Raw genomic sequence first — 15608 nt, forward strand, 5'->3', positions numbered from 1 at the left:
CTGGGACGCAGCGAGGACGACGTGCTTGATGGCGAGCGTTGAGCTCGTAGTACGGTCCCCGGGTGCTAAAGAGGCGCAGCGTCCGGCGCATCGCGCGCACGATTGGACCGCCGCACGACGAATGCTTGGTCGTGGGTATCGGCGGTCGGACGAGCCAGATGCACATGCGTACAAGTTGCAGGCAATGCAGAAGCGCGATCGCAGCGTAGACAGCGACGGTCACCGTCACGGGCTGCAGCAGTTTGAGCACGCGCACGTAGTTGTAGCCGCCCGTGGCGTGCTGGAGGTACTGGTGGGCATACGTCATCGTGACGGCAAATCCGCACGTGGCCATGTGCATTAGAAGCACGAGGCACCAGAGAACGATGTGAACGTCGCGCGTGGTGCGACGACAAGGCGCGACCTTGAGCGCAGTCGCCATCGTACGACTGAGAAAGGCCGACGGCACGTCCTAAAATTACAGGTCGCCGGTTGTTCGAGAGCGGTTACAGCTCTCGGTGAACGGACAAGGTGCCACGTCATGAAACTGTCCAAGAATGCAATCCTACGCCAATTTCAAGACAGGTTGTTGTCCGAGATGCACATGACAGTTTTACAATTGGACAATATGACAAATGTAAAATTGGAAATTCGACAATTCGACAAATAGACAGCGATATCACATTACACACGAGGCGCATTTACATGACCGCTACGATGGGAGCGGCGATTTTGGCGAGGTTGACAAGCCGAGTGGCGTCGCATCGCTGGCGAGGCAGCGTGTCCGCAACAAAGATCAGACCCACGACAGCTTGAACGGTCGACGAGCTATAGATGGGCGCCGAGGCATAGAAGCGAAGGTACGGCGGCCCACGCACGAACGGGTGGGAAGCGTAGCCGTCGCGCGGCGCGTTTAAGAGCACAATGACGTCGTCGAGCGCGTCCTGGCCAAGCATGCTCTCGGCCTCAAACCTCTCGACGTGCCACCCGTTGCGTGCTTGGACCGTGAGCATCCCGCGCGTTCTGTCGAGGCGCGCAACGATCGCAATGGGGCAGTTGTACGCACTGCGTGCGAGCGCCACGAGAATGTCGAGGCGCTCTTCCCGCTGGGTCTCGAGCTCGTCGTAGGCAGCGAGGGTGCAGACGTCCGGGCGATCCGTTGCCAACGGGCTTGCGGCATTTGCCTCGAGCACGATGCGTGGTGGAAGCCGCAACGTACCAGTAAACTGGAGGTTGGCGTCTGGGTAGTAGTACGGCCGGTTGGCGCCGCTCGAGAGCTCAATGCGCGCCTCGGTACTTGCGATCGACTTGCGTCGTCCGCGGAAGGTGCGGAAGAAGCAGTCTTTACAGACACGCGCATGCAGCGCTGTCGCGTCGGCGCGTTGCTTTCGGGCACTTGGACGCTCGACCGAGACGCGCTCGGTACACGCGCCGCAGATGACGCTAGCACACTAGATCGCTATCGTCCATGAGATGCTCTTGGCACGAGCGAAACGTACCAAGTGGCAGACGTGCGGGTGTCGAAAGCCAGTAAACGCTTTGGCGCAGACAGCGCAGTCGTCGCTGTGACGCCAAGCGACGTCTTTAATCGGGCGCGAGAGGCGGTCGACCACCGAGGCTTCGACGCCAGCACGCACAATGCTCACGGGCAACGCCATGGCCGAGGCAGAGCGTCAGATGCAAAATGACCGACACCGCGTCGTGTCGTCGTCGGTGCTAATCCCGTAGACAGGCCATGATGACGGTGCAGAGACACGAGCAGAAAGAGCGCGCACCTCGGGTATCGTTCCGCGTCCCACTTGAGACGCGGAGAGCGCAACTCGTTGGCGACGACAAACGACAGGGCTCTCGGAGGCTGCCACGAGGCATTCGTTGTTGATGACGTCATACTATTAGTATTGCGATCTTCCACAGACAAACGACGCCGCCGACGAGTAAGAGCGACGGCGTGCTGGATGCGTGTAGCAGTCACGAACTCTTCATTTATGCTCAAGCGCACCCTCCGATTCCAGGAGCGAGGCTTGATGACATCCGAGCATTTTACGTGTGGCATTATATTCCGCTTGCGCAAAGACCATTAGTGGGCGCTGCTGGACGCCGCATTGCGTCGGCGTGCTCTTGCAGGATGCGCTCGAGCGCTTGAGCGAGCTGCACGAGGTCGGTCGCGTCGCAAAAAGGCCGCACGTGCGTGTCGGCGACCATGACGGTGCCGACAACGTGCCCGGTAACGCAAACCGGCGCACTGGCCAAGAACCGAAAGCTCGCGGGGCCCGTCACAAGCGGGTTCTGACGAAAGCGGTCGTCGAGCGTCGCGTCGAGGACCACGAGCGGCGCCGTCGACGCAATGGCGTGGGCGCAGAGTGCCACGTCACGCGAGATCTCCGACTGCTTGAGACCGACGCGCGCTTTGAACCACTGCCGCTTGGCATCGAGAAAGGTGACGCCGGCAATCGGGCACGCATACGCCTTTGCGGCGAGGGCGCAGAGCACGTCGTAGATCTCGGATGGCGGTGTGTCGAGAAGGCGCAGATCGTGGAGCACGCGCACCCGCTGGCCTTCGTGGACCACCATCGGTGGCGGGCACCAATGGTACGGCCACGCCCGCTTCTTGGGCGTAGTAGACTGTCGCCGCGGCGACTCGAAGGCGGACTTGCGCGTTGGGCGCTGGGGTGGTCGTGCGTTTGTACGCGGCTGGTACAGGCGCCGCGTCGACAGGTCAGGCAGCTCAATCGAGGCTGTCTCCCGGGGCTTGACGGGCACTGTCTCTGGCGGCGATGCACGATTGTCTGCTCGCTCTGGCGCGTTGAAGTAGGTGTGGTGACAATCGGTGCAGACGCGCACGTGCAGGGTGCAGCTGTTGTTGGAATGCTGCTCGATAACGAGGTGCTGGCGACACGAGACACAGACCACTTCACCACACTATCACAAAGCGTAAGCATCATTAGCCTAGATGAATGGAAGCGTCGTACCATGTAGCAGTTGCGCTTCTTCCAAAAGAGCAGCAGTGACGCCTTGCAAGCGTGGCAGCGCGGGTGCACCCAGTGGTGCCGGTCCGCGAGGCGCGCCAGAACCGGTGGTGGCAGTGCGCAGTAGACGTGCGTGACGCTTGATCGACGCATGACGAATCAATTGTCGTTTGGTTCTCCGTGTGCTCGCATGGTTGCCGCAGCGACCGCGCGTTGACAGAGCCTGCGTCTGACCAGATCTCGCCATTGTTGTTGAAGTGGTATGTGCAATTAGAATTTAAAGACCTTTTAAAGGTTAATATCGCTTTCTATGAGAGTTAAAAGTGCGGGGATAGTAATAAAATAAGTCCTTGGTGGGGTCAAGTATCGAAGATCGGGGCTCTAAACCGTTTTAATATACGTACGTTCTTAAGTGCATTCAATTTCAATATGACAACCAGTGAAATGAATAACAATAGCATTGTATGAAAAACAATTGTCGCTGCAAGCCTTGCTCACAGGTAGACGGCGCCACGCCGTAATGGTCGCTGGCCCCACGGCTCCGATTACTGCCAACGACGACACCGCTCCGGCCATTGACGCGGCCGACGCTGCCCTCGATCTCATGGGTACCAGCGCTACAATGCATGGTGGTCAGTCGTCGTACAGTGCAGGCCTCGGATTTGCAACAACAGCACAAGGTGCGATCATTTGCGGGCGCAGGCAACAGGCCGCCACTGCTGCTTGCCACAGCGCCCGCATACCGGTACCGGTACTACACACCAACGCTGTCATGATGGTTGGAGCCGAAGTCTGCAAGGATGGCATCGAGCGGACAACCCGAACAAATCGCATTTAACTAGTAGCTCGCATTGGCTAGCCTAGGTTAGCCTTGGCCAGCAAGAGCATGCGTCGGCTTGACCCACCCAGGGCCATCTGCGCAGTCCATTTTGCATGGCTGCACATGGCATGGGCGTCGGTCTTGCGAGCAGGCCGGTCGACGCTGCCGGCGATGGAGCGACTGCCGCCGATTGTGGCCGCCATATCCGGAACTTGCCAAGGTTCCGCCGTTCGTGTATTTTATGCGCGACATTTTAATTACGATACCAATAGCAAGTGAAGTAGTACGAAAAAGGAATTGTAGAGGTAGAAAAGTGAATTTAATTGCATGCACGATCACATATTCTCGGTTGCTCCTTGGGACGCACACGACGCAGCCGGCCCCCCGACGTCCGTGTACAGCCCGACCACCTGCCCTTCCGACGACCAGCGACGAGACATGGCCCGCGACTAGTACGTACCGTCGTGATGTAGCCGAGGCTCAGCATGGCGTAGCGACCACCTCTTCAAGCTCGTGCTCATTGGCGACTCGGGCGTCGGCAAGTCGTGCCTCCTCCTGCGTTTCGCCGACGACGCGTTCACAGAGAGCTACATCACGACGATTGGCGTCGACTTTGTACGTCACGTGCGCGTTTCCATCGCTTATAGCGGGCTGTAGCGCTTCCGCACCGTCAAGATCGACAAGAAGACGGTCAAGTTGCAGATTGTATGTTGCCGACCCGTCGCGCCTCGAGCCTCACACCTCTCTGTAGTGGGACACGGCCGGTCAAGAGCGCTTCCGCACCATCACGAGCGCATACTACCGGGGCGCGGACGGTATCATCATGGTGTACGACGTGACGAGCCAAGTACGCGATTCTGGATGGCATGACCTTTCGCCGCTCATAGAGTGCTAGGAGTCTTTCGACCACGTGAACGACTGGCTTAATGAGGTTAACCGGTACGCGAGCGAGGGCACGTGCAAGCTCTTGGTCGGCAACAAGAGCGATATCACGAGCCGAAAAGTCGTGTCGTACGAGACGGCCAAGGCGTTTGCCGACAGCCTCGCGATTCCGTTCTTGGAGACAAGTGCGAAGAACGCCCAGAACGTCGAGGAAGCCTTCTTGACGATGGCCTCGGAGCTCATTACGATCCGCGAGCTTGTCGGGAATGCGCAAAACCCGCGTGGCACCCAGGTACATCTCGACGCCACCTCTCTCATCGCCCACAACCTCATCATAGCTCACAAACGACAACAAGCCGTCGTCGGGCTCGAGCAACTGCGGCTGCAATTAACGTGGTCCATCGCGACGACGACACCTGCATGTTGCGCCTTAGCTTTCATTTTGACCTTAAGTAATTGAGCCAAGTGCATCTTGGTAATCATGAAGCGGCGCCGCCCCTTCAAGCTCGCCGTGTTTGTTTTCGGCATGTATTTTTAAATGCGGCACGGATGCCACAAACAACACCCAGACGGTGGTTTGTTTGTGGCATACGTTTATTTTTATTATATATTTTTGCGGCTGGCATGTCGAACGCCAACAGCGAGAAGGACCGCGCGCTGCAGTCGATCCGTAGCCGCGCCGACCACCTCCGCCATACGATCACGCAGCTCGAGTCGCGCCTCGCGTGGTACCCGCTGACGCAATGGCCGTACTTTTTAAGCCAATTCCAGGTCATCTCCAAGCAGCTCGAAAACATCATGACGCTCAAGGACGACGAGGAGCTGCCCGAGAGCATGCACCACTTTGTGTGCATGCCCCGCATGTCGACGCCCAACCCCGCCGATATCCCGCTCTTGCTCCGGACGCGCGAAGACCCGGAGATGGAAAAGGCGGACGAAGAGCTCCTCGCGTCCGAGCGCGTGAACCCGCTCAAGCGTAAGGCCAGCTGGACGTGGGAAGAGCTCGAGGGCCAGAAGCTCGCGCACACAGACATGGTCGAGACACTCGAGAAGGCCTTTAAAGAGGCATCCGACGTGCTTCTTAAGGAGATCCGCGTCGGCAAGTTCCAGGAAAAGGTCAAGCCCGTGAGCACGCAAAGCTCCGTATACAAGTACATGGAGACTGGCCAATGGACCAACTAATGTAACACGACTCCTTTACGACAATGAAAGGAGATGCAAGCGCGTATGGTAATGTTACTGCTGCGGCTCGGTTTGCATCTTGTCCAAGATGGCCTTCATCTCGGCCGCATGCGTCGTGTTGACCGTCGCCTGGCGCTGGCGCACGCGTTGAAAGATGATTTCGGACACGCGGTCTTGCATGTCGGAGCACCAGCTCGCTGTCTTTTGGTACGCGACCGCCTGGTCGACCCAGTCGCGCAGGTTCTGCTCCCGGCGCTCGTCCGCCGGGTGCGTCGACATGAACTCGGGCACATCACCGTTCTCGCCCTTGAGCGCCTTCATGCCGCGCCAGACAGATGCCGCCTAGATGCAGCTCCGTGCCTTGTCCGATCCACGCAAGTTTACCTCGGTCGGGTCGTAGCAGGCGGCGGCCATGAGCATGAGCCCAATGTGGTCGGCCTCGCTCTCGTGCATGCGGCTGAACGGCAGCTGGAGTGCGTACTCGAAGAGCGTCGGGACGAACTTGTTGTCAAGGCCAAAGAGGGCGACCAGAATGAGGAGCGGGAGGAAGCTCAGCATCTCGGGGGTGTGCCTAGCAAAACGACAGTGAGGCGCTTGCGATAAGAGAGAGGACAAGAGAGACTTGGCGACGGCATGGCCAATCTCGTGGCCCACGACGGTGGCGAGCGCGTTGTACTTGTTCTTGCAGTGACCGTCCTCGACAAACTTGTCGATGGCGTTGAGGAGGCCCGTGTTGACAAAGATGATGCCACCTAGTGCGTTCTGCACATCGACATGTAGAAGGCAAGGCGTCGGTACCCGAGTAGCAGCACGCATTGACGTTCGGGTCGTCGATCAGAAACACCTTCCAGTCGTAGTTGGTCTGGAAGATCTTTTCGGCGACGACAACGAGCCGCCTACAGCGTCGTCGAGTCGAGTATATCGGAGATTATGAAGCGCGTACACGGCAACGTCCTTGACCATGCGGTAGCGCGGGCCGTCTTGGATGATGGTGACGCCCTTGATCGCTTCTTCGGCGTGCTCTGTGCCCATGGCCTACGATGCGCATGGGCTCAGACCACGTCGACGGCCATGGAAAGACGTACGATGATTTCGTCGTTGGAGAAGACGACGACTTGCGTCCGCCCCGAGATGGGCACCGTGTGCAGGTTCGTGAGGAATTGGTACGCGGCGGCGACCGAGCCGAGGCCAATGAGGCTCCACGCGGTCGTGAGGACGAGGCGAGCATGGAGCGGCGCATCGACTAGGACGCAGGATGAGATTGAGGCGTCATGACCGCGCGCACCTTGGGCCTGGTAGAAGGTCACGTCGCGTGGCTGTACGACGCGCACCGAGTAATTGCCAAAGGCTCGCGTCGGCTTGGCCGTCGCCTTGGTCGTCGCCCGGAGGAAGCGCGCTAGCATGCTCAAGAAAAGTCGGCAGATGCTGGCACGCGTTTGGATTGGCTGGTTTCAGCTGGCGTGTCGATCGAAATACCTTGGTGTTTGTATGTGGGCTGTTCCGCCAAAAATCAGCCAAAAATCAGAATTGTGACTGGAATTTGCAGGTTCCTCAAAAAAGTGCTTTGGCGAAACGTGCAAAACGGATGACTTGGATGTCAGACAAAGAAATATATGTAAGGAATCAATGTGAGTCTCACCGTGAACGATCCTCAAAAGTAGTCGTCGTGGGTGTACAGGTCCGCCTCGTTGAACTTGAGGCATTGGTCCGTCAGGACGTCGACGTCACACACCGCGCTCGTCTCATCAAAGAACTCGTCTTCCGTGTACATCTCGATCATGTCTTCGGCCACGAGCGAAAAGTGGTACACCGTCCGTGGCCCCCGCGCCCACTGCAAAACCAACGGGACGAGAAATTTCGCGCCGATGGCGGCGCCGGCGATTACAAAGCCGACACCGCCCGACGCGACGGTCGCGACGAGCTTTCCGTACCCGAGCGTGGCCGAGGTGTAAACAGCGATAGAGTTGGCGGCCGCAAACCCGCCGAGCGTGGCGCTAATTTGGATGCCAAAGTCGATGCACGGGTCAAGCTTGTACTCGGCGGCGGCATAGGCATTGACAAAGTACGCCGTCTCGACGACGAGCGACATAATCAAGAGGCCGTACGAGATGGCCTTGGCCAGCTTCCCGGGCGCCTTGACGACCATCTCTTGTTTCTTAATGGTGACGATGTCGTACTTGGTCGCACTCGTGACGCCCGGCCATTTGGCACTGCTTGAGGCATCGCAGAAGCGGTCGATGCCGAGGTGGTTGAGCGCGTCTTGGCCTATGAGCGTGCTACCAGGCGTCGGGACGCCGTACGCAGTAAAGTTTTTCATGCCTTGTATGTACACGACGTCTTTCGTGATGAAGAAGTCGACCTTGTATTCGGCGAGGATGGCGACCGTCCACTGGCTTGGGTCGGGGTATTGCGTGAGCAACTCCTTTGCGGCGGCTTTCGAGGCGGTGATGCCATATGCGCAAAATGCGTCCGCGGAAAAGAGCTTGGCGTTGGCTGCGCTCGGAACTCTGACACCGCCTTGGGCATAGTGGAACGCGTCCTTGGCCGGGAACGAGCTCACCGTTTTGCCTTTGGCCGCGAGCCGCTGCACCATGGCGAGAGGTGTCTGGTTAATGTGTCGGGCCGCGACGTGGGCGGGCCTGGCACCATACCCCGGCGCGGCTTGCGGCACTTTGCACACCTTCTTCCAGTCCATACAAGCAGAAAACAGAAATGGATTCCTGGTGGCAGTGTGCTTTCACGAGTTTTGATCGAATCAAACCTTTGGAAAATGATAGCAACGCCAACCTTCATGCATGACCAGCCACTCCGACAATCTCTCCGACTGCCTCGCCAGCACTAAAGGTGACGACGCACGGCAGAGATGAAGGTGGTTTGCTCATCGTGCTCCCGATCCTCTTGTAGTGCACATCTGCGAAGCTTATCTGTGGCACGTGGGCCCTGATGCGGATGATCGTGGCAAGCCTTGACGGCTTCCGGCAGCTGCGTCGTCTGCTAGGAATTTCTCACACGAACACGCTCAAGAATAATACTGCGACCCGCTGAGCGAGGTCGTTGCCCAACCACCTTCCCACCCGTGAAGGAAGACGTCGCTGTCGCCCGTTTTTTCGATCCGCCCCGAGCAACCCAATTTGGATCGCCCTGCGCCGCATGGACGCTCAACTGGATCTGGAATCGAGCTATCGACGACCCGTATCTTCTATCCACCATGGTCCATGGCCCATGGTATCCATACGATGGGAGTCATTGTCCATCACCCTACAATCACACTACAATCACAACCCCGAAATGATCGTTACAATCACCCGCCATACCGGTCCACCGCAACAATCGCCTGCAACCACGCAAAACTTCAACTTGCTCGGAAAACATCAAGACAGCTATTTTTGCTTCAGAAGGGCCTCAATCAGCTAGTTTAGGCTCGCCACGCGAGATATCGTTAGCATCGTACATGTACCGATACCACCGGTATGCAGAAGGACGCCTATGTCATCGAGTCAGAAAGAGCTCAAGGCAGCTCTACGTGCAGGTCAACATGTGGGTGAGACCAGTGCCTAAACCGCTTACGAGAAGTTCTCGCTCCCCGGCAAGCACTCGATTACTGCACCGACTACCCATCCACGTTCGCTGCTCCAACAAACGCGTTCAATTTCTTCATTCAAAGAAAATAGAGATGACATGCGTTCACCGGCACTTGCCGGTACTGTAGGCACTGGACGGGAAAGTGCCCGGTAAGTGCAGCAGGCTGTGGAAGCGCGTTCATTCCTCCAAGTCATTTCCAAAAACTCTTCCTATCCGACCAGCGACAAGATGGGCACCAGCCAGTCGTCCGAAGCCAACGGAGTCCTGTGCAGCTCGTGCAAGAACCCCTTGCCGCCTAACCAATACACCTTCTTCAACTGGCACAACTCCGTGTGCAACCTCTACGCCTTCTACGACGTCGCTGGCGACAAGAAGATCATCAAGTACGTCCGCATCGCCAACGAAGACAAATGCTACAACTGCGTCGCGTGCCTCCAAGAGCACAGACCGGTCGAGTTTGAGCAGCTTCGATTGCATGCGGCGGGTATCGCCACCCTCTACGGCGTGCAAGGCTGAGCTTGCTCGTTTGCCCCACATATCGACCCGTGCTACATGCAGTGTAATGGCGAATGCGAATATACGTAGGTCGCTTCACAGTAGAACTGATACGACAGCGATCGCTCGTAGCTTGGTCTTTACTAGGGTTTGGTGCGAGAACGATCTTTTTTTTCTCAATCAAGACAAAACTACTTGGGGGCAACAACCGTGTTGGTGTCCGCCATGCCTGTGGTGGGCGAGGCGGGTTAGCTATTTGACTGACGCTACCAATTTGGAGATGGCTCGAGCTCGTGTGCTCTGCGCTTCGATTTTGGATCTTGTAACGAATGCGATCTTGGAGCCGGATTTCTAGATCGTTCGTCCTTGCGCGGAAAACCTCTTCCACTGCTTGGAAACGGCCCTCCACGATCACGGGTACAGTAGTGCAGCAGGGTAGCATTTTTCTAGATGTAAACTCCAATTAAATCAAGTCGTCGCACCCACAAAGGCCGAGATCGTTCCGCGGGGGTACGGCATGACGAGCACAAAGGAGGAGGAAGTGACAGATACGGGGACAGCACACACATGTGGTACGAACGTTTGTTAGTTCAGGTTTGAAGTGGGTAAATGAACAGCATACATCAACTCTCGCAAGACAGATCAACTACAAGAGCATTGAGAGCCCGACAAAAACGAGCGACGCGGCGCCGGCAAAAATCTTGGATGCGCCCGACGGCTTGTTGGTGCTCGAGTCGCCGACAGCGTTGCTGCCAGACGCCGTCTTGTTCTTGGAGCCCGTTGTCGGCGACGTCGTTGGGGCAATCGTGATCACCGGGTCGCCCTGGCCCGCCGGGCAAATGGCCGTGCAGTTGAAGACCAGCTTGCCGGTCGAGTCGGGTTTGTTTTGCTGCTTGCAGCTGCTGCACGTGTGGCAGATCGACTGGACTTCGTTCCCGGCCGTGATCTGGGGCACGCACGCCAACGGCTCGCTGCAGACGCGCACGGGCGTATCGAGGGCTTTGAAGCCCGTGTCAGCACACTGCTTCCCGCCCGTGCACAGGCCAAACTGGGGCACTGTATCCGGGATGTTGGTCGCGTTCTGACAGTTGACGTCGGCCTTGGAGCAGCGGCACTGCTTCACCGAACCGTACGCCTGACACTCGAGCTGGAAACCGTTGAGCTTGCCGCACTGCGTCGACGACGCGCACGCGCTCGTGAATTGCAGAGGGCAGCTGGTCGTGTTGTCGGAGCTCTGTGCCGCAGCCGCAACAATAAGGGCGCCAAGGGCAAGGAGCTGCATCGGGCTGGAGTGGACGGTTGAGAAGTGAGACATCAACGGGAGAGCGCCAACCTCCTCGATGCATTTGTTCGAATTCGACCGTATCCTAGCTGCATGTGCCATTCGCTGTATGGCCTCGTTCTGTCGCCAAGGCCATAACTTCAGTCACTAAGCTTCAGTATTTGATGGCCGAGGACGCTCCCAGAAGAACGGTTGTATCCCCATCAACATGTGTGTCGCCGTCGGTTTCCGCATCATCTTCTGTGAAAATATTGAGGTGCTTGCATGATCCTTCTCTCCTTCGAGATTTGTCAATGGCTCTTTGTATGCTGCTTCGTTTGCACATTTTCTGTTCGTATGCTAGAGAACAACAGGATATCCTGCTTCAATCCTGTGGATTTGATATGATAACGCTGCTTCACCCAAGCTACTACGTCGGCGGTGGTCGAAATGTGAGTGCAAGCTAATAGCAGCGGACAAGGTAGCCGATCTTGGTCGAGTCCGAGGCAAGAGCTTTGCATGCGACGCTTCGTTCGCTTCGCACGAACAATGGTTCTTCGTCGCCGTCTGCAATCTCGTAACCGCCTGTCCACTTCAACATGACGTGGCGGCACAAGAATCCAGGATACGTTTTTGATACACAAACTTTTTTAAAATGCATGGCTGGTTAACGCACCGAACGATGAGTTCTCCTTTACTCGGTCTGCAATCGACTAGAACTCGTGTATCGGATTTACATCTGCGTCGCGGGGTGGGGGCTCGCGCACCACGTGATAAGGAGCGCTTCGTCCTTGCTGCAGCTCTTGGTGTGGATGTCATCGAACGGAAACAAGTAGGCCTCCGCGCATTTTTCCCACTGGCAGTTGAGCAGCTTGGGGCAGTTGTAGGCACCCACTGGCACCAAGTCCTGGCGCTCGACGCTCACAGCGACGTTAAAACCCTTGACCTTGCCGCCCTTGGAGCACTCTTCCCACGAGCGACCGTTGCCGCACTACAGAAGGATGAGTCTCGGCGTTGCATGCTGCCACATACGTCCGGCGGGATCACGCTAATGTCGTGCCAGAGCTTGCCATTGTCGCGCGAGGCCTCAAAGACTACAGAGTTTGTCGGTGAGACATCGATAAAAAGTTGTGAAGATCGTACGCGTAGCCTCGGGGGACCGGCCAATGCGGAACGTCGACCCGTCAAACTGGTCGCTTTGAACGTCGAAGGACGAGCCCGCGTCCATCCACTGGTAGTAGTCGCTGTGGGACTTGCCGCGACGGAACGTGTACATCATTTCGATGCGCTTGCCACAGTTGTTGTAGAAGCGGAGCGAGCCTTTGTTGAAGGGCGCCTTCGTCGTCGGCGCCGGCGTCGGGGCGGGCGTCGGCGCCGGCGTCGGGGCAGGCGTCGGGGCGGGCGTCGGCGCTGGTGTCGGTTCCGGCGTCGGTTCCGGAGTCGGCGACGGCGTCGGCACCTCGGTCGTCGGCTCAGGCGTGACCTCGGTCGTTTCGGTCAAGTTGTGGCTAATGAGCGTAAAGTTGCTGAGCGAGCCCGCGGTCAGATCCGAGTCCAAGTGGCCGTTGTCGACAGGCGTCAGGTTCTCGGACGTCGTCGTGCCGGTCGAGCCGACAGCGACTTCGCCCGGAACCGTAGGCGCTGGCGTGCTGTTGGCAACGTAGCCGCTGCTCGTATCAGCCGCCGACGTGCCCGAGCTAGCACCCACGACGACGCCGATGCAAGCGCCGACGACAAGGACACCGGCGCCCAAGAGCGTCAAAATCTTCTTGCGCTTGGCGAGCTGCTCGTTGAGCTCCTCTTCCGGATCCTTGTCGTCGCCGAAGCGCGGGTTCCACTCGGTGATGCGCTGCATGGCAGGCGTCGAGTCGGCGTCGGCCGGGACCGGCGTGATCGAGATGAGCGATGGGTCGCGCGCAGCAGTCATGACTGGTATTGTCAATAGTACAAGCAAGGGGACTTGTGAAATGCAGCATTACGCAAGGTACACTGCAGACGTCCGGTCTCGCCGTGTGTTACACGTCGTCTTTTCGTCTGGTATCCCATTAGCCAATCCGACGCATTGGTGTTCCAATCGAGTGATATGATTGGTGGAGCCTCGTCAAAAGCGGTCTGGATCGCGGCCAGCACCAGATTTCAAGAGTGGTAGAGGTCGGCGCCGAGGCGAGCGTTGAAAATACACTTGAGGTTTGTAGGCAACCGAGTGCAAAGGTGGGCCGTTCGAATTGGGCGTCACGTTGAAGTGATTTTTCTTCAATTGGACACGCCGGCGTCGTCGGGCGGCGGTTCGATCCTCGCTGCAGTCTCGGCAAGGTCATTGCTGTGCATTACCTGTACAATGTACACGTCCCGGTACGCCCAGAGAGAGGCACAAGATGCAGTTGTTCGCATGCCACCGAGGACGAAGCACAGAGATCCTACATGGATACCAGATACATGGAGTGCCTCGAAACGCGAGTGCAACGCAACAGTGTACATAGCTTCCATGGGTTGTAGCACGGATGCTACGCAGTCCGTCACCCTCGTGGTTGCCTAGGCTTACACATTTCACTCTGCAGTAGCGTTCCCGCTGGGCCACCAAAATGTCCTGTCACTACAGAAGGCGCTGCAATCGCGGCGCAAATCACTCTCGATACTTGAGGTCGATCGCGGCAGTCACGGCTGCCAAAGACTAGGCAACGCCGTCGACGTGCAAGACATGTAGAGGAGGCAATGGCTCGCGCACGCATCGCAAATGACTTCTCGGCAGAGACAATGGCAGAGTGGCGGATCAAGAAAGTATATACACCCGACAACCGAGGCCATGCGTGAATCTGCCAGCGCTGGCTACTTACTTTAAGAGCAGAAGGAGGGAGTTGAAGGTAGAGGATTTTTGATCATTTTATAGAGCGCTCGGTGCAGTCCTAGCGATCCACAATTGCAACAACGAGGGCGAAGGAGCTCCACCACCAGGTCGTTGTCGGTTGTCTTCTTCATTCCGTAGCTAATCGATGGTCACTGTACCTGCTTGGCGGTAAACACGATGGATCGCAAATGCCAGCTAAATGAAAAATGCCGTCGAACTAAGCAACCACCAAGTCGACGACGTGACCGTGCATCGCTCGACACAGAGGGCCTCGAACCGCTGCGCCTAGCTACACAAGCGGTAAAGGACGACAGGCTTCCCGTCAAAACCCAGATCCAGCATTCTTCTTCATGTCAGATCGCAATGAGCGTCGAATGAGTCGAGTGAATGGAAGAGCACGATACAATTGCATTGACACGGACACGCGTGCAACGTATAACGGTATCTGCGTATCCCAGGCGTTTGGCCTCGGCGCACCGTCCACTTCTACTAATACTCACGGCAGCAGTCGTAGCTGACAGTCTGCCCCGTCGTCGTTGGCATGGAGGTACTAATAGTACCAGCAGAGTACAGCGAGGCTACCATCGAGGGTAGCGTAGCTTGTTTGAAATACCGGTATCCGGATACGCCACCCCTAGCTGACGTGAAACCAAACACTCTAGGCTAGAAGAATAGCCTAAAAATCTAGCCCTTAGGCCTACGGTAAGGCCCTCGTGGCGGGGCGCTGCGACACCAGGAGCCGCGGCCAATGTTGTTGGTGTCACAATCACTTGTGGCGGTCGTAATACTCTGTGTAATGCGAGCATGGCGCAGCGCCTTGGCCGCTGGGCGAGCGTCGCCTGCCGTCACTCTGCCACTCGCCTTGCACCTCATATGCTCTGCGCAGCCCCGTGCTCGTTGCGATACCTCGATTGGCGCGTGGCTCTGAAGTCAGTGCCATAGAAACTACTTGCTCCAAGCCTCTTGAGACTCTGCCGTGCAGAGGCCTGCTTCCGCGCGTCGTGTGGCGGCAGCGAGGAGGTCGGAGTGCGAACATGCGACGTAACGCCATCGGGCCTTTCTGATCCGCCGCTCCGTCCTCCTCCGCTGCTATCGATCTGGCACGTCGGCGCGTCGGTGGGTATGAGGCCGGCAGGCTTCAATAAGAACGTGGCCCGCGCGATGGAAGACTTCTACGGAGGCGCGCGCCCTTTGACCTCACTTGTGGTAGGATTCTGGCGAGTGTCCATCTGGCCCTTGGTCGGGCGGCGGCAAATTTGTGCGTGGGTGTAGCGCCTCCATACAACCTTCAAGTGATTTTCCGCTCAGAACGCACCGTGTGGCTTGAATCTGCACCCATCTGGTCTTCCTCCCTGCCAGGCGTATACCGACCAGGTCCTTCTTCAGAGGTATTAAGATGATAGAAGAGCCAAGATCCGAATATAAATATTGACGGCTGCGCCTGGCTCGGGCAGCGGTTCGTCGACGACGACGACCACGCGTGCGCCCAAGACTGCTGCCCCCACGACGACGCCGGCTCCGTCGAGCGCGTCCACCCTCTTCGCGAGCGGCATTGTCGTCGCGGCCGTTGCCATCGCCCAACTCTGCTAAGAGTAC

The 15608-nt window shown here is 57.6% G+C and overlaps 9 protein-coding genes across 9 annotated transcripts; 3 read left to right on the forward strand and 6 right to left on the reverse strand.

The window, feature by feature from the left end:
* Positions 1-680: 680 nt before the first annotated feature.
* SPRG_03744 (hypothetical protein) lies at positions 681-1637 on the reverse strand (the record flags this gene model as incomplete). The annotated part of the gene is made up of 2 exons (XM_012342313.1): positions 681-1430; positions 1479-1637. 2 exons carry the CDS (start codon positions 1635-1637, stop codon positions 681-683), a joined length of 909 nt encoding a protein of 302 aa, XP_012197703.1.
* Positions 1638-2031: 394 nt separating this feature from the next.
* On the reverse strand, positions 2032-3098 carry SPRG_03745 (hypothetical protein; the record flags this gene model as incomplete). The annotated part of the gene is made up of 2 exons (XM_012342314.1): positions 2032-2898; positions 2949-3098. The coding sequence occupies 2 exons, from the start codon at positions 3096-3098 to the stop codon at positions 2032-2034; spliced, it is 1017 nt and encodes a 338-aa protein (XP_012197704.1).
* Positions 3099-4098: 1000 nt separating this feature from the next.
* Positions 4099-5157, forward strand: SPRG_03746 (Ras-like protein ORAB-1). The gene is made up of 6 exons (XM_012342315.1): positions 4099-4217; positions 4260-4380; positions 4423-4470; positions 4517-4612; positions 4661-4939; positions 4986-5157. The coding sequence occupies exons 1-6, from the start codon at positions 4204-4206 to the stop codon at positions 5037-5039; spliced, it is 612 nt and encodes a 203-aa protein (XP_012197705.1). The 5' UTR covers positions 4099-4203; the 3' UTR covers positions 5040-5157.
* Positions 5158-5268: 111 nt separating this feature from the next.
* SPRG_03747 (hypothetical protein) lies at positions 5269-5829 on the forward strand (the record flags this gene model as incomplete). The annotated part of the gene is made up of 1 exon (XM_012342316.1): positions 5269-5829. The coding sequence occupies exon 1, from the start codon at positions 5272-5274 to the stop codon at positions 5827-5829; it is 558 nt and encodes a 185-aa protein (XP_012197706.1). The 5' UTR covers positions 5269-5271.
* Positions 5830-5857: 28 nt separating this feature from the next.
* Positions 5858-7251, reverse strand: SPRG_03748 (hypothetical protein). The gene is made up of 7 exons (XM_012342317.1): positions 7115-7251; positions 6915-7072; positions 6773-6864; positions 6628-6725; positions 6452-6581; positions 6214-6400; positions 5858-6171 (listed from the first exon to the last, which is right to left on the reverse strand). Exons 1-7 carry the CDS (start codon positions 7230-7232, stop codon positions 5884-5886), a joined length of 1071 nt encoding a protein of 356 aa, XP_012197707.1. The 5' UTR covers positions 7233-7251; the 3' UTR covers positions 5858-5883.
* A 229-nt stretch (positions 7252-7480) lies between these two features.
* SPRG_03749 (hypothetical protein) lies at positions 7481-8422 on the reverse strand (the record flags this gene model as incomplete). The annotated part of the gene is made up of 1 exon (XM_012342318.1): positions 7481-8422. The coding sequence occupies one exon, from the start codon at positions 8420-8422 to the stop codon at positions 7481-7483; it is 942 nt and encodes a 313-aa protein (XP_012197708.1).
* Positions 8423-9639: 1217 nt separating this feature from the next.
* Positions 9640-9927, forward strand: SPRG_03750 (hypothetical protein; the record flags this gene model as incomplete). Its single annotated transcript, XM_012342319.1, has 2 exons — positions 9640-9656; positions 9684-9927. The coding sequence occupies 2 exons, from the start codon at positions 9640-9642 to the stop codon at positions 9925-9927; spliced, it is 261 nt and encodes an 86-aa protein (XP_012197709.1).
* Positions 9928-10474: 547 nt separating this feature from the next.
* On the reverse strand, positions 10475-11192 carry SPRG_03751 (hypothetical protein). Its single transcript, XM_012342320.1, has one exon. The coding sequence runs from the start codon at positions 11186-11188 to the stop codon at positions 10553-10555; it is 636 nt and encodes a 211-aa protein (XP_012197710.1). The 5' UTR covers positions 11189-11192; the 3' UTR covers positions 10475-10552.
* A 708-nt stretch (positions 11193-11900) lies between these two features.
* Positions 11901-13127, reverse strand: SPRG_03752 (hypothetical protein; the record flags this gene model as incomplete). The annotated part of the gene is made up of 3 exons (XM_012342321.1): positions 12311-13127; positions 12200-12261; positions 11901-12158 (listed from the first exon to the last, which is right to left on the reverse strand). Exons 1-3 carry the CDS (start codon positions 13092-13094, stop codon positions 11901-11903), a joined length of 1104 nt encoding a protein of 367 aa, XP_012197711.1. The 5' UTR covers positions 13095-13127.
* Positions 13128-15608: the final 2481 nt, after the last annotated feature.

Source organism: Saprolegnia parasitica, assembly GCF_000151545.1.
Source record: "Saprolegnia parasitica CBS 223.65 unplaced genomic scaffold supercont2.9, whole genome shotgun sequence".
NCBI lineage: Eukaryota > Oomycota > Saprolegniomycetes > Saprolegniales > Saprolegniaceae > Saprolegnia > Saprolegnia parasitica.

Excerpts from the sequence above, each read along its gene's own strand:
- SPRG_03746 (XM_012342315.1), top strand. Across the intron at positions 4,381-4,422 it reads CGACGATTGGCGTCGACTTT|CGCTTCCGCACCGTCAAGAT; the intron begins GTACGTCACGTG and ends AGCGGGCTGTAG. Across the intron at positions 4,940-4,985 it reads AAAACCCGCGTGGCACCCAG|CTCACAAACGACAACAAGCC; the intron begins GTACATCTCGAC and ends ACCTCATCATAG.
- SPRG_03748 (XM_012342317.1), bottom strand. The coding sequence starts at position 7,232 with ATGCTAGCGCGCTTCCTCCGGGCGACGACCAAGGCGACGGCCAAGCCG. Across the intron at positions 7,073-7,114 it reads GACCTTCTACCAGGCCCAAG|TCGATGCGCCGCTCCATGCT; the intron begins GTGCGCGCGGTC and ends CCTGCGTCCTAG. Across the intron at positions 6,865-6,914 it reads TCTCCAACGACGAAATCATC|GCCATGGGCACAGAGCACGC; the intron begins GTACGTCTTTCC and ends TGCGCATCGTAG.
- SPRG_03751 (XM_012342320.1), bottom strand. The coding sequence starts at position 11,188 with ATGCAGCTCCTTGCCCTTGGCGCCCTTATTGTTGCGGCTGCGGCACAG.